The sequence below is a fragment of the Procambarus clarkii genome, chromosome 35 (assembly GCF_040958095.1).
Source record: "Procambarus clarkii isolate CNS0578487 chromosome 35, FALCON_Pclarkii_2.0, whole genome shotgun sequence".
NCBI lineage: Eukaryota > Metazoa > Arthropoda > Malacostraca > Decapoda > Cambaridae > Procambarus > Procambarus clarkii.
This window is the reverse complement of record NC_091184.1, coordinates 36459890-36481344: the sequence shown is the minus strand read 5'-3', so window position 1 is coordinate 36481344 and position 21455 is coordinate 36459890. Positions and strand designations below refer to the sequence as shown.

Sequence of the window (21455 nt, the reverse complement as noted above, 5' to 3'; positions counted from 1 at the left end):
ACTGCATTAAGTCATACGGAGACGATTGGAATTAAATTACTATTCCCGGTAATTAAATCTGGCTCTCTCTGATGGCAGTATTCACGCCAGCTAAAAGCGGATGGGGAATTTCCGAACGTTCGAATTACGTTCATTCGAACATTCGAAGGTAAATAGTGTTACTGGCTTGGCTCCTAAGTTTCCCGTAAGTATCCGAACACAGAAGTCTCAGAATATCAGAGAACTTTCCTGGATGTTAAAAAAGGGGTGAATGTACCTTTGTAATGTGTAAAGTGCACCAAGGGTGATGTTTCTCATCCGAACGCCTTATTTCTTTCCCATTCCTTAAGGAAGTTCTTACTCTACTGTCAAGGGAACTCTCCCTTATTGTCTGTGAAACTTTCCTCTCTATTATTTATGGAAATTTCCCTTTCATTCCACTAGGAAATGTCCTCTAGGTTCCTCTGGTCCATTTATTTTCCATTACACAAGAATATTTCCTCCCCCTTCCACTGGGAACTTTCCTTACCCTTCCGCAGGGAACTTTCACTACCCTTCCGCAGGGAACTTTCATTACCCTTCCACTGGGAACTTTCCTCACCCTTCCGCTGGGAACTTTCCTCCCCTTTCCACTGGGAACTTTCCTCCCCCTTCTGTTGGGAACTTTCCTCACACTTCCGCTGGGAACTTTCCTCACCCTTCCACTGGGAACTTTCCTCACCCTTCCACTGGGAACTTTCCTCACCCTTCCACTGGGAACTTTCCTCACCCTTCCACTGGGAACTTTCCTCACCCTGCCACTGGGAACTTTCCTCACCCTTCCACTGGGAACTTTCCTCTCCCTTCTGTTGGGAACTTTCCTCACCCTTCCGCTGGGAACTTTCCTCCCCCTTCCACTGGGAACTTTCCTCACCCTGCCACTGGGAACTTTCCTCACCCTGCCACTGGGAACTTTCCTCACCCTGCCACTGGGAACTTTCCTCACCCTGCCACTGGGAACTTTCCTCACCCTGCCACTGGGAACTTTCCTCACCCTGCCACTGGGAACTTTCCTCACCCTGCCACTGGGAACTTTCCTCACCCTGCCACTGGGAACTTTCCTCCCCCTTCCACTGGGAACTTTCCTCACCCTGCCACTGGGAACTTTCCTCACCCTGCCACTGGGAACTTTCCTCACCCTGCCACTGGGAACTTTCCTCACCCTGCCACTGGGAACTTTCCTCACCCTGCCACTGGGAACTTTCCTCACCCTGCCACTGGGAACTTTCCTCACCCTGCCACTGGGAACTTTCCTCACCCTGCCACTGGGAACTTTCCTCACCCTGCCACTAGGAACTTTCCTCACCCTTCCGCAGGGAACTTTCCTCACCCTTCCACAGGGAACTTTCCTCACCCTGCCACTGGGAACTTTCCTCACCCTGCCACTAGGAACTTTCCTCACCCTTCCGCAGGGAACTTTCCTCACCCTTCCACAGGGAACTTTCCTCACCCTTCCACTGGGAACTTTCCTCCCCCTTCCACTGGGAACTTTCCTCACCCTTCCACTGGGAACTTTCCTCCCCCTTCCGCTGGGAACTTTCCTCCCCCTTCCGCTGGGAACTGTAGCCCACATTTGAGGTTTTCATGGAGCTTCCTTCCTCCCTTTGTTTTAATTTCCTCCTCATTCCTCGGGACCTGCCACCTTCCCCCAGCAACTTCCCCTGGAAGCCTCCCCCTCCCTTCTCTCCCCCTGGAAGCCTCCCCCTCCCTTCTCTCCCCCTGGAAGCCTCCCCCTCCCTTCTCTCCCCCTGGAAGCCTCCCCCTCCCTTCTCTCCCCCTGGAAGCCTCCCCCTCCCTTCTCTCCCCCTGGAAGCCTCCCCCTCCCTTCTCTCCCCCTGGAAGCCTCCCCCTCCCTTCTCTCCCCCTGGAAGCCTCCCCCTCCCTTCTCTCCTCAAGGAAGCCTCCTCCCTCCCTTCTCTCCCCAAGGAAGCCTCCTCCCTCCCTTCTCTCCCCAAGGAAGCCTCCTCCCTTCTCTCCTCAAGGAAGCCTCCTCCCTCCCTTCTCTCCCCAAGGAAGCCTCCTCCCTTCTCTCCTCAAGGAAGCCTCCTCCCCTCCCTTCTTTCCCCAAGGAAGCCTCCTCCCTTCCCTCCCCAAGGAAGCCTCCCCCTCCCTTCTCAAGGAAGCCTCCTCCCTCCCTTCTCTCCCCAAGGAAGCCTCCCCCCTCCCTTCTCTCCCCAAGGAAGCCTCCTCCCTCCCTTCTCTCCCCAAGGAAGCCTCCCCCTCCCTTCTCTCCCCAAGGAAGCCTCCCCCTCCCTTCTCTCCTCAAGGAAGCCTCCCCCTCCCTTCTCTCCTCAAGGAAGCCTCCTCCTCCCTTCCCTCCCCAAGGAAGCCTCCCCCTCCCTTCTCTCCCCAAGGAAGCCTCCCCCTCCCTTCTCTCCCCAAGGAAGCCTCCCCCTCCCTTCTCTCCTCAAGGAAGCCTCCTCCTCCCTTCCCTCCCCAAGGAAGCCTCCCCTCCCTTCTCTCCTCAAGGAAGCCTCCTCCTCCCTTCTCTCCCCAAGGAAGCCTCCTCCTGCTTCCCTCACCCGTCACCAAGTGTTGAGACAGTGGGTGAGGAACGCTGCATCAATGAAGACTTGAAATTCCACCATCGATTGACTCGTACTCCCGCTTGATTAAGAATCTTTTGTACGGGGATGTGGTGTTCCAGCCCATTTGTTGGCTCCTGCCGCTCCCTTTATCATGTGGGCGACTGGCTGCGGCCCCTCTTGGTGTGGGGCTGGCGGGGGGGGTGTGGGGCTGGTGGGGTGTGGGGCTGGCGGGGGTGTGGGCAGATGGGGTGACTTCTTGTGGACTGGTGTTGTAATCTACAAATTAGAAGTTCGCGCTGTTGGTTCGCGCCAGAAGTCAGACGGCCGCCGCAGATCGAGGCCAGGTAATTAGGGCAGCTTTTGCACGGCCAAACTGTCGTTACTCACAAAGGGTCACAAAAGGCGACATGGACAAATCTTCCTCCGGTCGGGCTGGAGGAAGACCGGTGGTAAGGTTTGTGATGTTGTGTTTCTTGACTTTAGCAAAGCTTTTGATACAGTGCCACATGAAAGACTGATTAAAAAGATAACAGGCTCATGGTATTGGGGGTGCTATATTAAGTTGGATTAGGGCATGGCTATACCAAAGGAAACAGAGTTAGTATAAATGGAGTCAAGTCAGAGTGGGAAAATGTAAGTAGAGTGCCTCAAGGCTCTGTCCTGGGACCTCTGTTATTCATAATATATATAAATGATTTAGATTCAGGTTTGAGCAACAACATTTGCAAATTCGCCGATGATACGAAAATCGGGAGGGAAATAAACTCGGGAAAAGACTCTCTATCACTGCAAGTCGATCTAAATAAAGTTTTGAATTGGTCAAAAGATTGGCAGATGCAGTTTAATGCTGACATATGTAAGGTTTTAAGGCTAGGTAGTGATGATAGAGTTACAAGATACGAGCTGGATGGTCTTTAGATTGCGAAGTCGGATTTCGAAAGAGATCTGGGAGTTATGATTAGTAAGAATTTAATACCAAAAGATCAATGCATGAATGTTCGTAATAAGGCAAATAGGACACTGGGATTTATTAATCGAAGTGTTAGGTACAAGACACCTGGTGTTGGTCTTTCAGTTATATCTTGCTCTGGTTAGGCTCCATTTAGATTATGCAGTTCAGTTTTGGTTGCCGTACTATAGAATGGATATAAATTCACTTGAACGCGTCCAGCGTAGGATGACAAAGTTAATCCCCCAAATTAGAAACCTGTCATATGAAGAAAGATTAACAAAGCTTAAATTGGATTCACTGGAAAGGCGAAGAGTTAGGGGTGACATGATGGAGGTTTACAAGTGGATGAATGGACATAACAAAGGGGATATTAATAGGGTATTAAAATTATCAACACAAGACAGAATGCGAAACAATGGATATACATTGGATAAATTTAGATTTTAGGAAAGACTTGGGTAAATACTGGTTCGAAACAGGGTTGTTGATTTGTGGAACCAATTGCCGCGTAACGTGGTGGAGGTGGGGTCCCTCGATTGTTTCAAGCGCGGGTTGGACAAGTATATGAGTGGGATTGGGTGGTTATAGATAGGAGCTGCCTCGTATGGGCCAATAGGCCTTCTGCAGTCACCTTTGTTCTTATGTTGTTGTTGTTGTTTTAGATTTAGCTACCCAGAACGAAATGCCCGTGTAGTACGGGCTATGGTGAGCCCGTAATTATTTTTCCGGGCTCACCATAGCCCGTGCTACATGGATATTTCGTTTTGTTTTTATGTTCTTATGAGTTGGAGGAAGACAGGTGGAGCTGGTGGAAGATAAGCCTAAGCTCTTCTTCGTTCTGTTGAAATAAGATTCCAGTTGACTCTGGACATGACGCCACCGGCGCCTGAGGCCGAGGTGACAGTTAGGTCAGCCTGGGAGGTGGGAACCGTTACCAAATGTTTTTGAACTTCAAATTCAAAAACTTTAAATTTGTTTTTGTTTAAATTAAAAAAAAATACAAATGTAAAATAAAAAAATAAACAAATATTTTTTTTTTAAATGCATGGTAAATGGTAATGCATTTATAGCCGAGTTTACATAAAAGTAGAGTACATTAATTACATAGTCACAATAACAGAATAGCCAGTAGACAGTGTCGTTATGAGAATGACCAACTTGACTGGTCACAACTTTTTTTTTTTTTTGAGAGATATATAGAAGAGTTGTTACATTCTTGTACAGCCACTAGTACGCGTAGCGTTTCGGGCAAGTCCTTAATCCTATGGTCCCTGGAATACGATCCCCTGCCGCGAAGAATCCTTGTTACAACCAAGTACACATTTTACTGTTGAGTTAAACAGAGGCTACAGTTAAGGAATTGCGCCCAGTAAATCCTCCCCGGCCAGGATACGAACCCATGACATAGCGCTCGCGGAACGCCAGGCGAGTGTCTTACCACTACACCACGGAGACAATGAACTTAAATAGTTACTGAATACTGAACTGAATACTAAATAGAATACTGAATTTAAACAAATCACTACAATACTGTCTGGACTAAACAGATGTGTGTAGCTATCTAAATAAAAACAATGCCATTTTAGGCCAAAAATGAGAGACTGGCGGTGTGTATCAGTCACCTATGACTGTTGGGGGTCACTTCTTGAAGCCATCCACTCTTAAGACAGTGAGGGTGCTCAAGCCGCCCACCCTGCTCCAGCGGGTAGCCGCTCGCCATATAGGATCTTTCCTATATATGTTTCCTATATGATGTATGTTCATCCTGTGAAGGAACATCTGCCCCCAGTATACAGGATAGAACATATACACAAGAACTGACGTGAACTCGGGTACCAACGGGCTAACGAGGGCCTTGGTCTCCCCATTACCAGCTAACTACACACACACACACACACACACACACACACACACACACACACACACACACACACACACACACACACACACACACACACGCACACACACACACACACACACACACACACACACGCACACACACACACACACACACACACACACACACACACACACACACACACACACACACACACACACACTGTATAGGAAGACGATACCTGAATCCTGTACAATATTTCCCGACTACTCGTGGTTCCCAGAATGATTACTGGAGAGGTAAAATAGGGATTCCTTGTGGCATTGTTAGTGAAAGTATTCACATGTAAATAGTCGAAGTCACTCCCAGTCGAAGCACGTTGTATACGAACACGTCTTTCCAGAGGTGCAAGAGTCCTCGTGTGTACATGTCTATGGTAGACCAGGGGCCAGATTCACGAAGCAGTTACGCAAGCACTTATGAACATTGTACATCTTTTCTCAATCTTTTGCAGCATTGTTTACAATTATTAAACAGTTAATGAGCTCCGAAGCACCAGGAGGCTGTTTATAACAAAAACAACAGTTGATTAGGAAATAGTCATACTTGTAAAGTGTTTAATAAATGTAACCAAAGCCGTCAAAGATTGAGGAAAGATGTACAGGTTCGTTAGTACTTGCGTAACTGCTTCATGGGGTTTTGGCGGGAAGAGTGGGAAGGGTGAATGGGGACGGGGGCCGCTGTGAGGGGGAAGGGAAGGGGAAGGGGGTCGTGGTAAGGGGTGAAAGGAGGGGGCGAAATACATTCGATGAAATCTTTTATCAAGTTGGTGAGGGCCTCAGGGGAGTAAAGTTTCTAGTGGACCTCCTTATCCTCCTTCATCTTCCTATCACTCCTCCTCCTCCTCCTCCTCCTCCTCTTCCTCCTTCTCCTCCTTCTCCTCCTCCTCCTTCTCCTCCCCCTCCTTCTCCTCCTCTTCCTCCTCCTCCTCCTCCTCGCACTCTTCTTCCCACTCTTTCTTCTGTCTTTTGGAAGTGGGGCTGGTGGAAGACAGGTGGGGCTGGTGGAAGACAGGTGGGGCTGGTGGAAGACAGGTGGGGCTGGTGGAAGACAGGTGGGGCTGGTGGAAGACAGGTGGGGCTGGTGGAAGACAGGTGGGGCTGGTGGAAGACAGGTGGGGCTGGAGGAAGCTAGCAATAGTAGACACTGTTATGAACTATCCCAACTATACTTAAGGATGTCACCATTACCCTACTATTAAGGTGTGTCCTTAATAGTAGGAATAGGCAGTGTAGGGACAGAGGAGGGAGAGGTGTGGGAAAGGGGGGAGGGAAGGAAGGGAGAGGTGTGGGGGAGGGGGAGAGGGGAGAAACTCTGGTGTCGTGGGGTGGGACTTGGGTGTGGTGGGGAGGAAGTTGGGTGTTGTGCAAGTCTCTTCGGTGAAGTTGCGGGGAATTTGGTGTATTAGGCGCCTGATAGCTAAGTGGACAGCGCTTCGGATTCGTAGTCTAGATGTTCCGGGTTCGATCCCGGTGGAGGCGGAGACAAATGGGCAAAAAGTATCTTTCACCCTGATGCCCCTATTCACCTAGCAGTAAATAGGTACTTGGGAGTTAGACAGCTGCTACTGGCTGCTTCCTGGGGGTGTGTTACAAAAAGGAGGCCTGGTCGAGGACCGGGCCGCAAGGACGCTAAGGCCCGAAATCATCTCAAGATAACTCAAGATATAGGCGGGGAGGGGGGGGGCATGGGTGTGGAAGGGGTAATTGGGTGTGGGAAGGGGATAATTGGGTGTAGTGAGGGGTGGTAACTGGTTGTGGTGGGGGAGAGAGGGTAGTGGTAGGGGGTCCATGTAGGGAGAAGGGAGAGGTGGTGGCGGGGTAAATCAGGGCAAGATGGTGTAGGGGTGTGGGGATATTCCCTCGGGGGGCGGGAGACAATCTCTTAATGCACGGGGACTATTACCACGGTGGTACGCGTGCTGGGGTCGTAACTTGTCGCTGACAAGGTGCTGGGGAGGAATGTTGGGGCCACCTATGGCCTTCCCCAGGAGGTGGGGGGTGTTGGTGTTGGGGTGTGAACCCCCCCCCCCCCACCTGCTCCCCCCCACCTGCTCCCCCCCACCTGCTCCCCCCCCACCTGCTCCCACCCTACCTGCTCCCCCCCCACCTGCTCCCCCCCCCCTACATGAGAACCTGTCTCCCCTCCCCCCCAGGGTTCAACGTCAACCACTTGGACATCGCCCCGCGCTACGCCTCCATCCTGATGGGCATTAGCAACGGCTTCGGCACTCTGAGTGGCATGATCTGCCCCATCGTGGTCGAGGAGTTCACCAAGCACTCGGTGAGTACTTCCACTCATGTTTTATTCATCACCTTTCTCACATTCAGAGAGAATCACCCCCCTCCCCAATTACCCTCTCCCCCCCCCCCCTCACACACACACACAAAATTTGATTAAATTGTACCTCCCAAATTGGAAACAGTGAGCTATGGTGACAGAAGAGTGCCCAAAGTGGAGGCAGATCAACAGTGGTGTCCCACAGGGGTCAGTAATACGCCTGGTATGCGTAAATGACCTCAACGAGGTCATTTACATTTACGCCTAAGTTGATGCACTTTACGCATCATTTACACATTTACATGATGTGTAAATGATGTTGATGCACTCGTATCAGTGTTTGTGGGTGATACAACATTAATAAAGAGAGCAATGACACACATGACTTGTAAAGAGATGCAGGCTGACTTGAAAAACCTTCAGGTATCTTCGGAGGCATGGCTACTAGATATCAACCCAGATAAATGGAAGGTAATGAAAATATGTAGGAAGCACAGGGGGAACCATTGAAAAAATGTGAAATGAACAGATGACTCTCTCTTACACAGCTAAATTTAGAGAACAATCTGGAAGATGATCCAACTGCTAACTAGGAATAGTGACTTGTGTGAGTAGAATAACATCTCAACATGTGGGAAGCTGTCTAACACAGGTGTACCATTTAGGAACCTGAGGACGGAGGGCTTCAGAGTCCTCTTCACTACATTTATTAAAACTGTTCTTGAGTGCGCCGCTCCAGCGTGACACCTTCACCTAAGGAACACGAAACCAATCTATAAAAGTTCCACTGGTATACAACGTGGCCCGTACCGGAACTGTGAGGGTTGAACTAACAGGAAAGGCTAAGGGAGACGAATCTCAATTCGAAGATATTTGGGTCACTGTGCTCCTGTATCCAACATACGTAAGACGAGTGCTAGATTATGCAGTCCCATTGTGGAGATCCAACCTGGAAAAGCAATTGAGGAAACTCCGATAAGGTAGAGTGGTTTGCATCGAAGCTGGTCTTAGAATGACAAGTGATGGGATACGAGGAACGACTAAGACATCTCCACCTGACGTCGCTAGAACAGAGAAGATCAAAAGTTGACACGATAGAACTATAAACAGAGGAGAGATTGACAGCGCGGCGAATGAGGAAATATCCATAACAAATACATAATGAGAACCTGGGAACATGCATGGAAACTTGAGAAACAGGCGAGTCTAAACACACCAGACACTATACTATTACCGTAAGAGTTGTATAAAGAATTATTGAACTAATAAACTCATCAAATACTCGTTAAATTTCATCACTTAACATGAAGGTGGTGGAGGGAGGAAGACTCATGTTGTGAAAGTTAAGTGTTTAGCGACATGACAGCCTCAGTAAAGACAGAGTTGTCAGACTCCATTACCACCTTTATCCACGAGACTATTACGTTGGGCGAGCGAGCAAGCGACTGTTTTCTAAAAGACGTTCCGGACCAACCGGGCTGTGGTGGGTATGTGGGCCTGCGGGCCGCTCCAAGCAACAGCCTGGTGGACCAAACTCTCACAAGTCAAGCCTGGCCTCGGGCCGGGCTTGGGGAGTAGAAGAACTCCCAGAACCCCATCAACCAGGTATTTGTGAGGGAGACCAAGAGTCGGAGCTCGTGGAGAGATGCCAGAGAAGAGCTACCAGCACCCGGACGAGGGAGGGAACACCTTCACACTCTCACCAGGAGGAACTGGAGCCAACTGCCTGTGTCAGCAGTGAGAATGGTTGTCTGGCTGCATGAGTGACTCCACACTATGACTACAATGTTATAAGAATGACTACATTCATGAGTGTGAGAGGTCATCACGCCCGCGGCACCCATCACGCCCGCGGCACCCATCACGCCCGCGGCACCCATCACGCCTCCAAAAAGATAGATTTATTTTCCCTTTATGACCGATGGTCTGTGACTTGAAGATTAAGAGCAAAAATTTACTTTCACCAAATATTAATCACATTCATGTTTCCGCTAAATTTATTTATTGTAAAGTGATGATATGCATTTATACAAGGTAATTTATTTTGCTGATGATAATAATAATTAGATATGTCTATTAATACACAGATGTTTTAATTAATACTTGAGTTTAGTGTGAGCATAGTGTTAATAGTTTAACCATACTACCTAATACACAGGACTATACAGAGCTGTTGGGTTATACACCATACACAGCTGTTGGGCTATACACAATACAGAGGTGGTTATACACCATACACAGCTGTTGGGCTATACACAATACAGAGGTGTTGGGTTATACACCATACAGAGGTGTTGGGCTATACACAATACAGAGGTGTTGGGTTATACACCATACACAGCTGTTGGGCTATACACAATACAGAGGTGTTGGGTTATACACCATACACAGCTGTTGGGCTATACACAATACAGAGGTGTTGGGTTATACACCATACACAGCTGTTGGGCTATACACAATACAGAGGTGTTGGGTTATACACAATACAGAGGTGTTGGCTATACACAATACAGAGGTGTTGGGTTATACACCATACACAGCTGTTGGGCTATACACAATACAGAGGTGTTGGGTTATACACCATACACAGCTGTTGGGCTATACACAATACAGAGGTGTTGGGTTATACACCATACACAGCTGTTGGGCTATACACAATACAGAGGTGTTGGGTTATACACCATACAGAGGTGTTGGGCTATACACAATACAGAGGTGTTAGGTTATACACCATACACAGCTGTTGGGCTATACACAATACAGAGGTGTTGGGTTATACACCATACACAGCTGTTGGGCTATACACAATACAGAGGTGTTGGGTTATACACCATACACAGCTGTTGGGCTATACACAATACAGAGGTGTTGGGTTATACACAATACAGAGGTGTTGGGCTATACACAATACAGAGGTGTTGGGTTATACACCATACACAGCTGTTGGGCTATACACAATACAGAGGTGTTGGGTTATACACCATACACAGCTGTTGGGCTATACACAATACAGAGGTGTTGGGTTATACACAATACAGAGGTGTTGGGCTATACATAATACAGAGGTGTTGGGCTATACATAATACACAGCTGTTGGGCTATACACAATACAGAGGTGTTGGGTTATACACAATACAGAGGTGTTGGGCTATACATAATACAGAGGTGTTGGGCTATACATAATACAGAGGTGTTGGGCTATACATAATACAGAGGTGTTGGGCTATACATAATACAGAGTTGTTGGGCTATACACAACACACAGCTGTTGGGCTATACACAATACAGAGGTGTTGGGCTATACATAATACAGAGGTGTTGGGCTATACATAATACAGAGGTGTTGGGCTATACATAATACAGAGGTGTTGGGCTATACATAATACAGAGGTGTTGGGCTATACATAATACAGAGGTGTTGGGCTATACATAATACAGAGGTGTTGGGCTATACACAACACACAGCTGTTGGGCTATACACAATACAGAGGTGTTGGGCTATACATAATACAGAGGTGTTGGGCTATACATAATACAGAGGTGTTGGGCTATACATAATACAGAGGTGTTGGGCTATACATAATACAGAGGTGTTGGGCTATACATAATACAGAGGTGTTGGGCTATACATAATACAGAGGTGTTGGGCTATACACAATACACAGCTGTTGGGCTATACACAATACAGAGGTGTTGGGCTATACATAATACAGAGGTGTTGGGCTATTTGGGCTATACATAATACAGAGGTGTTGGGCTATACATAATACAGAGGTGTAGGGCTATACATAATACAGAGGTGTTGGGCTATACATAATACAGAGGTGTTGGGCTATACACAATACACAGCTGTTGGGCTATACACAATACAGAGGTGTTGGTCTATACACTTTTTTCTTATCATATATACATTTGAAGTTAAATATGGAATTGGCTTGGCTAACTTCATCTACTCCACTTATTTACGACTCTGAGGCTGAAACAGTTCTTTCCGACATCTGTGTTTCCAGTTATGTCCTCTCCGTCTACTGTTCCTTAATTTGAACATTGCTTTTATGTCTAGTTTATCAAACACCCATCTTATACGTCGTTATCATGTCTCCTCTAAACCCCCCCCCCCTCTTTCCGTTAAGGGAGTGAGATCAAGTTTCCCCCCAGTATTTCTTCGCGTGTGTGTGTGTGTGTGTGTGTGTGTGTGTGTGTGTGTGTGTGTGTGTGTGTGTGTGTGTGTGTGTGTGTGTGTGTGTGTGTGTGGGGTACGTACACACACACACACACTCACACACACACACACACACACACACACACACACACACACACACACACACACACACACACACACACACACACACACACACACACACACACACACACACACACACACCCACACACACACCCTCGCACCCACAAACAATACAAAATCCCCACTGATCTGACCACTGGCCGCCCCTGCACGCCTCAACGCTGCACCACATAATGTAACGCCCTTGTAACGCGCCATTTTTACGGGTCCAGTTATATTGACCCGTGGTGCCATCTAGCGCCCGTCCACCACATTCCTTCGTCTCCATGGAAACCACATTTTGTTTATATCGTTAGATACATCGATTTGGCGCCTTCTGAGAGTACTTTTTGTCCACAGGGAACTGTCTTCCGTCCAGTCACAGAACCCCCCCCCCTCACCCCGACCCTCAGAGGGACCTATCCCACCCACGGAACAGATAGCTGCCATTATCACTACTAAGGGTTTAATTAGCGGAAGAGGAACATCAGGTCCTGACCTTTGACCTGTCCATTGGCACTCTTCACCTAGCGCCATGAATGAAACAAATAAATGGCCAGAATGATTGTAAAGGACTATTTAAATGGCCAGAATGATTGTAAAGGACTATTTAAATGGCCAGAATTATTGTAAAGGACTATTTAAATGGCCAGAATTATTGTAAAGGACTATTTAAATGGCCAGAATCTATAATGGAAGAGTATTTGATTTGCCAATACAAATATTTGATAGTATGAATATTTTGTTTTATTTTCGATAAGATTGAAAATCAAATAAATAGTGACAGATATCTAAATGATAGCAATAGCAGAAAGTTTCAATGACAAATCAGTTACTAGAATCTGGTGTGGTTGTCATGGTAACGGACTGGTGCTTGAGGCGTATAGTCACAGTCGGGTGGAACTTTTCCAATTTCCACCCGTAATTGTTGAGTTTTTATGGGGGAAGCTTCTTTAGTATAGCACGCGCGCGCGCACACGTGCACACTGGGGCCTGGTGGCTGAGTAGACAGCGCTTGGGATTCGTTATCCTAGGGTAAAGATTCTTTCACCCTGATACCCCTGTTTACTTAGCAATAAATAGGTACCAGGGAGTTAGACAGCTGCTACGGGCTGCTTGCTGAGGACGCGAGTGTGTGTGTGGGGGGGTAGAGAGAAATAAATATGAAGTAGACATAATAGAGGAAAAATATATTGGTTAAAAAGGTCGGGGTCCAAGAGCTAGGTTGTGCAGGCACAAATAGTAAATACAAATAGTTAATACACAGACGGAAGCTCCAGCCTGCCTGTGGAGGTCGTTTGTATAAGGAAGTAGTAGTGAGTGGGACCCGCTGCCCGCGGAGTGTGATATCAACACAGTGTGGTGACGGGTAGAGGGAAGGGGGTCTGGAGGAGGTCCTGGAGGCGGAGGTGTGGCAGGAGGGGGCACCGAGCCCCCCCACGCGGAGCTATGGGGAGGTGCTGACGACTATAAGCCCCTCGGGGATATATCTAATTCCACAGATTCACGGATACCCAGCACCGAATTTGTTAAAGTAGAAAATGACACAGTTCCCCAGGGAGGATGGCTTCTGCGTGTCGCCCCACTTCCCTCTTCCCCCCTACCTCCCCTTCCCTCACCTCCCCCTCCTTCCCTCACCTCCCCCTCCCCTTCACCTCCCCCTCAAACCAGAGCCCTAGCTTCCTCCTCCACTTGTCCGTGACTTCGGGTTAAATAGCGCGGATTTCGAAGTATTTCATTTGCTTTTATCCCCATGTTTTCACGGATTATTTTTGCTGCAGCAGCTCTTTGACAAATCTATTCCCCTTCCTCCTTGGTTGATAATATTAGGTGATTGGAGTATGGTTGGATCCTCTTGACCAATCGGATTGCAATGGATATGTGGGCCAGCGCCAAGCCTTTTAGATCAGTTTACCACAAGACATGGCTGGCCCAGGCCGGGCTTCGGGAGCAGAACTCTCAGAACCCACTATACGTATACTCCAGGGGCCAGATTCACGAAGCAGTTACGCAAACACTTACGAACCTGTACATCTTTTTTTTCAGTCTCTGGCGGCTTTGTTTACAATTATTAAACAGTTAATGAGCTCGGAAGCACCAGGAGGCTGTTTATAACAATAATAACAGTTGATTGGCAAGTTTTCATGCTTGTAAAATGTTTAATAAATGTAACCAAAGCCGTCAAAGGTTGAGGAAAGATGCACATTCTCGTAAGTACTTGCGTAACTGATTCCTGAATCTGGCCCCAGGTAGTCCGGGGTAGCAGACAATGTGGGGTCCCTGCAAATATTCTTTGGGGGTCTTAGAATCACTGTAAGTGCTGGTGGGGGTCCAGGAACCACTGTAAGTGCTGGTGGGGGTCCAGGAACCACTGTAAGTGCTGGTGGGGGTCCAGGAACCACTGTAAGTGCTGGTGGGGGTCCAGGAACCACTGTAAATACTGGTGGGGGTCCAGGAACCACTGTAAGTACTGGTGGGGATCCAGGAACCACTGTGAGTGCTGGTGGGGATCCAGGAACCACTGTGAGTGCTGGTGGGGGTCAAGGAACCACTGTAAGTGCTGGTGGGGGTCCAGGAACCACTGTAAGTACTGGTGGGGATCCAGGAACCACTGTGAGTGCTGGTGGGGATCCAGGAACCACTGTGAGTGCTGGTGGGGATCCAGGAACCACTGTAAGTGCTGGTGGGGATCCAGGAACCACTGTGAGTGCTGGTGGGGGTCCAGGAACCACTGTAAGTGCTGGTGGGGATCCAGGAACCACTGTGAGTGCTGGTGGGGGTCCAGGAACCACTGTAAGTGCTGGTGGGGATCCAGGAACCACTGTAAGTGCTGGTGGGGATCCAGGAACCACTGTGAGTGCTGGTGGGGGTCCAGGAACCACTGAATGTTGCGGTTCATTAAGTGAATCTTTCGCAACGATGAAGAGGCTTCGTAAGCAGGAGGGGGGGGGAGACGGGTGTCAATCCTAACAGCCATATTTATTGCAATGTTCCTCCCCTTCCCGTTAGGGATCGTCCTTAACTGTCCCATCCCCTCCCATCCCATCCCCTCCCCTCCATCCCCACACCCGTGGCGACGAGGCGACCAGATGGGATGAGAGAGTTAACTATTAGAACGGAGGAGATGGTGGGATGGAAGGGCAGGCAGGGTGGGATGGAAGGGAGAGAGAGAGAGAGAGAGAGAGAGAGAGAGAGAGAGAGAGAGAGAGAGAGAGAGAGAGAGAGAGAGAGAGAGAGAGGGAAGACCTGTTGCTCCTGTCCATCCTAATGGCAGACTGTAGACGTCCCATTTTTTTAAGACGTAAAAAAATGGGGTGTTGGAATGGGGGGGCAGAGGAGCGTTGGAATGTAAGGAAAGGCCTTGTGAATGGAGGGAGAAACCAGTCTTGGAAGAGTCAATGGGCTGGGGGAGAAAAACGGCTGATATGGGGGAGAAAGAGGGATGGGGTGGGGGAGGAAAAGGGCATGAAAGACGATGGGATTACCATCGGGTGTAGATGGAGGAGGTGGATAATTAGAAGAGGATAGTGAGGATTATCGTGAGATTAGGAAGGGAGATAGTGAAGACGGAGATAAGACTTAGGAGGATGGTGCGAGGGAGAGATGTTAATAGTGAATGGTGAGGAGATAGAGCAGGGGAGATGTGCGTGTTTATAACACATTATAGAAATGTGCTGTCAACACCTTTCCGCCCCTCCCCAGCCCTACCTCTCCGCCCCTCCCCAGCCCCACCTCTCCGCCCCTCCCCAGCCCTACCTCCCCCCCCCCCTCCCCAGCCCCACCTCCCCCCAGCTTCCCCAGCCCCACCTCCCCCCAGCTTCCCCAGTAGGCACCATTGAGAGTGCAAGATGAAAGGGGAGTTGGTGGCGCCTCTAGGGGAATGAAGGCTTGGTGTTCCGTTCGGGCTGAGCCCTCGCCACCTCCCCACCCCCACCACCATTGATTTGACTCGTCCCCCTCTCCCCTCTCCCCCCTCCCCCACTGATTCTGATACTTGGTGTGCTGGCCGGACTGTGGTGATGCGTCTCCAACATCCGGCTGGGTGTGTTGAAGCCGGATCACGAGGAACCTTTTCTTACGTTTTTAATGTTTATCTCATGTTTCCCCTCCTTATATTCTCTCTCATGTTCCTCTTCATGTTCTCCCTCATGTTACCACTCATGTTCCCCCTCATGTTCTTCATGTTCCTCTCATGTTCCCCCCTCATGTTCTCTCTCATGTTCCCCCTCATGTTCCTCCTCATATCCCCCCCTCATATCCCCTCCTCGTGTCCGTCCTCCCCATGCCCCCCCCACTCCCCTCCCCCCCTCGACACACAGTATACAGGGCTGGTGCTCGCAGGTGTAAGTCAGGGGGCTCACCAGGCCGCCCGCAGGTGTAAGTCAGAGGGCTCACCAGGCCACTCGCCTTTCCTCGCCAGATTGGCTCTTCCTCTCGCAAAGAACCGATAAAATTGACTTCCTTTTCACGTCGTAATGGGAGAAAATTGTCTCCTCTTCTCTCATTTATGTTGGAGCGAGACTGTGGTCCACACCCTCTTCCTTAACCATGGCTTCCAGGAGGGCCCAATGTTGTCTCCTGTTGCACGCTATTGTTGTGTGTGTGTGTGTGTGTGTGGGTGTGTGTGTGTGTGTGTGTGTGTGTGTGTGTGTGTGTGTGTGTGTGTGTGTGTGTGGTGTGTGTGTGTGTGTGTGTGTGTGTGTGTGTGTGTGTGTGTGGTGTGTGTGTGTGTGTGTGTGTGTGTGTGTGTGTGTGTGTGTGTGTGTGTGTGTGTGTGTGTGTGTGTGTGTGTGTGTGTGTGTTTACTCACCTAGTTGGGCTTGCGGAAAGTGATTTGAAAATGACGTGTATGCAGTCAACCTCCACTACATCACTTCCTAGTGCATTCCATTTACTAACTACTCTGACACTGAAAAAGTTCTTTCTAACGTCCCTGTGGCTTATTTGGGTACTCAGCTTCCAATTGTGTCCCCTTGTGGGTGTACCACCCGTGTTATATAAAACATCCTTGTCTACCCTGTCAATTCCCCTGGGAATTGTGCGTGTTGTGATTGTCTCCTCTAGCTCTTCTGTCTCCCAGCGACATGAGGTGCACCAGTTTACTCTGGGGTGGGGACAGATGCAAAAGATACAAGAAAACATGACTGACAATTCGCTTAATTAAGGGTAATTACAAAATAAATGTTGCTGACCACTGATACAATATAAAAAAGGGAAATGGCTTAACACTTTATAAACATGTATTACCGAACATAAAGCAACAAACTCAAAAACAATTCACACTAACTTCACGCCAAACCACGCAACACTACAGGTGTGTGAGACACTACAGGTGTGTGTGTCAAAACACCCACTACTACACTTATGGTAAAAGGAGAAACGCTTGGAATGACTCTGTGCACATGCGGCTCAGGCTTGGGTACAAATATTACTGGCAATATGGTACAGTTGTTAATGATAATGACACCAAGTGTAAACTATGTGTTATGTTAAGGTCTCACACCCTCACCCATTATGTTCTTCACTGTCCGTTGATTAATGTATATAGAAACACTTAGATAAGAACTGTTCCTGAACAAATAGCCTGGTTGAGTCACAACGGAAAGGTTGATGAGATTCTGGAGAGATATAAGAATTTTCCACCAAGATTATAACCTTTTGTTAAATTGTCTGAATGTCTATTGTAAATTGTCTATGTATCTGCTCATAAAAGTATTTGTGTGTACGTCTGGTAACATAGTACTTGTGTAAAGGAAGAAATGTATATGTTTATCTCTCAGAATGTTCGGTAATATGTTTATTGTTTGTGATGTGTGTCTATGTATGTATGAACACGTTGTACTGAACAGGGTGAGCATAGCTTAAGCTACCTCATCCCTTTGTGTGTATTTATGCCTCAATAAACTTATATCAATTTCAATTGTGGGAAAGGGAAACACAGAGCAAAGGGGAGGAACTTTTCCCCGCTCCGGTTGCTCGCACAAGACAGCACATATATGACTTATTGCTTATAGTCACTATTTCGCTTATAAATAAGTATATATGTGACATATTCCAAGCCGTATGTTTTTCATGGCACTAACTTTTTATCTCAATTTTATTAAACAATAGAGATTTTATACAAAATTTGACAATATCCTGAGTTACTTTACAATTTATTTAAATATTTTAGTTTTGTTTTATTTTTATAAAACTGTAATATCAATATAGGTATAGGTTAAGTACTAACTGTAATATCTTAACATACTAAGAAGGTTAGGTTAGGCTGTGGTTTTCTATTCAGCTTTTCACGGTAAACTCAAATATTCACAATAAAATAGTATGTCACATATGCACTTATTCATAAGCAAGATATTGACTATAAGCAAGTACGAGAACGGGTTGCCTTCTAAATAATCCACAAGATCCGACGAATTTTCCTGCGCATGTCAACCAACTAAATCAAAGCCTCTATCTAACAATTATTTTTAAGACATTATCTCCCATTTGCTTACTAATTGATCTCTTCAATTACTTCCTTCCCTTAAGCCCCTCCTTCTCCCTTTCCTTCACCGGTACTTACCCTTCCATCCCCCTCCCGTCCCGTCCCTCCCTCACTGGTAACCATCTGAGCGTCACTAAGAACCTTGCTCTCTCCACTTGTGGCGGCGCAGACGGAGGAGGAGTGGCAGGTGGTGTTCCTCATCGCCTCCATCATTCACTTCCTGGGCATCATCTTCTATGGCATCTTCGCCTCGGGGGAGCTCCAGCCCTGGGCAGAACCGCCTCCGGAGGAGCAGCTGCCGGAGGACCAGCAGCAGTACGTCAAGGTCAGTATGGGGAGGGTGGTGTAGGGAGGGCGGGTTTGGGGGGTTAGGGGAGTAAAGATGTTTGGTGGGGGTGGGGAGGCAGGGGAGGCTTGGGGGGTAAGAGGGGGAGGCTTGGGGGAGTGTCAGAAAAGGGGAGGTTTAGGGGGGATATGGGAGGAGGGAAGCCGTGGGGAGATGGGGGGGGGGCAGAAGAGGGAGGAGGGCTTGGGGGGGGGGAAGGTTGGGGGAAAGGGAGGAGGGCTTGGGGTGGAGGTTGGGGGGGGGGAGGTTGGGGGAAAGGGAGGGCTGAGGGGGATGAGGAAGAAGGGATGGCTTAGGGGAATGGGGGAAGGGCTCAGAGGGGTAGGGGATATTGGAGGGTTTAGGGGGGGAGGGGGGAGAATGGAGGTTCTTGGGGGTGTGGGAGAAAGGAGGGCATGGGGGATTAGGGAGGGCTTGGGGGGGTGGGGGAGAAGGGAGATCCTGGGAAGGGAGTGGGGGAGGGGAGAGCCCTAGGTGGGCACCTTGGGTACTAGGGGTTGGGACAAGTAGGACATCTATTGGGTGGAGGGTGAGGGTGGTGCTTGTCTCACTGTGTCGAACTGCTTGTGTAGGGTTCTCCCACTCCCCTCTGGGATTGTAGGGCTCGGGGTTGTGAATCCCTGATTCCTTTCTTTTTCCCTGAGCTCCCTTCTTGCAGCTGCTGCCCTCATTCTCTCGTCAGTTGTCATATTCCTTGGCATGAATACTTTTTTTTTTGAACTTCGATACAATTGCTAGTCCTCTCTTCCTTGCTAACAATTCCTCTTTTGTTCTCTCGCTCGTGAATACCACCTTTATCAATCGGTCTCTGTCCTTGTTGTACTGTCCGAGCCTGAAAACCTTTTCAATATTCTGGTCAGCCTTCTCCATCTTTACCCCTTTAAGGATCTCATTAACTTCATTTTTGTCCTTGTCTCTCCTCCACACTGGACTAGTCCCTGTTTGCTCCTCAAGGCCTACTATTAATACAGGTCTTTTCGCTCTATCAGCTGGCTAGTGCATCCAGCTGCTTTCTGAGAAGAAGCCACTGCCTTAGTAACTTCCCTAACTGCAGACCTAGCTTCAGTGTGTGTGTGTGTGTGTGTGTGTGTGTGTGTGTGTGTGTGTGTGTGTGTGTGTGTGTGTGTGTGTGTGTGTGTGTGTGTGTGTGTCGGTCATCACTTTGGACTCTCTTCACTTAATATATTTACAATTTACAGGTTGTTTACAGTCATGCATACATCACCCAGATGTATTCAGTCATGTATAGGTCCCATCAAATATCATATATAAAAAATCCAACCTCCTAAAAAATAGCATATTAACACTTTCAACATTTAATATAAAAAAAGCATACTCACTCCTCCAAATAATGTTAGGCAGCAGTATAGAGTAATATACACTGACGTGCGCTATGCCTCCGCAGGAGACGACGCCGGCCATGGCCACTCCTGGCCAAGCCAACGGGAAGCTGGCCACCTACGGTACCATGGCGGGTGACGGTACTGCACCGGAGGGCCAAGGGTACACCCAGGAGGGCTACACCCAGGAGACCTACACTCAACAGCAGCCACAGCTAGATTACGCTGTGGCACATCCGCCTAAGGTATTTACCCTAAACGCTGCGCGTACTAGTGGCTTTACAAGATTGTAATTACTATACTATGTATCCTCACAATCCCAATGTACCTTCTTGTATGTATATAAATAAATAAATATATAAATAAATTTGGAACAACAGCCACAGGGACACTATTGGGAATCTTGTCCATCAACAAAATAACAAACTTGTAATATTTAAATATTCCATTGGTCTAAGATGCAGTCTTTATCAAGAGATATATTATACTATCATAACAAATTCCTCACATTCAATTCATAATATTTTTTGTTATGAATTTTCCTCGGCATTGAATGTCAATTTAATTTCATATTTTTAGTCATTAACTCGAATTGAACCTCAAGTCGACTACCTTGAGGTAGTGAAGGGTTTTGTGTGTTGGGTCTTGACACGTGACTGTTTTGCAGGTGGGGAGTACAGAATATGCCAGCCACAACAACCCCTTTGCTCCAGCGGTGGCACCTTCCACCAACCCGTTCAGTGGGAGCTTGGAACACCACCAGCAGCAACCAACCCAGTTCAATTATCCTCCAAGCCAGTACTAGGTCAACACTATTTGTGTACCGTTCCAGTACTAGGTCAACACTATTTGTGTACCGTTCCAGTACTAGGTCAACACTATTTGTGTACCGTGCCAGTACTATGTCAACACTCCCTGTGTACCGTGCCAGTACCAGGTCAACACTCCCTGTGTACCGGCCAGTACTAGGTCAACACTCCCTGTGTACCGTGCCAGTACCAGGTCAACACTCCCCGTGTACCGGCCAGTACTAGGTCAACACTCCCTGTGTACCGGCCAGTACTAGGTCAACACTACCTGTGTAGCCGGCCAGTACTAGGTCAACACTACCTGTGTACCGTGCCAGTACTAGGTCAACACTCCCTGTGTACTGGCCAGTACTAGGTCAACACTCCCTGTGTACCGGCCAGTACTAGGTCAACACTCCCTGTGTACCGTGCCAGTACTAGGTCAACACTCCCTGTGTACCGGCCAGTACTAGGTCAACACTCCCTGTGTACCGGCCAGTACTAGGTCAACACTCCCTGTGTACCGTGCCAGTACTAGGT

General features: G+C 48.2%; 1 protein-coding gene across 2 annotated transcripts in view; it reads left to right on the top strand.

Moving 5' to 3' along the window:
- The window catches only part of LOC123768544 (vesicular glutamate transporter 1), a 221503-nt gene extending 200326 nt beyond the window's left edge, over positions 1-21177 (top strand). For both annotated transcript variants that reach the window (XM_069336351.1, XM_069336352.1), the window contains 4 exons: positions 7551-7678; positions 18611-18766; positions 20193-20372; positions 20795-21177. In XM_069336351.1, coding sequence (XP_069192452.1) covers positions 7551-7678; positions 18611-18766; positions 20193-20372; positions 20795-20932 — 602 coding nt within the window. In that variant the 3' untranslated portion in view covers positions 20933-21177. The remainder of the gene's footprint in view (positions 1-7550; positions 7679-18610; positions 18767-20192; positions 20373-20794) is intronic.
- Positions 21178-21455: the final 278 nt, after the last annotated feature.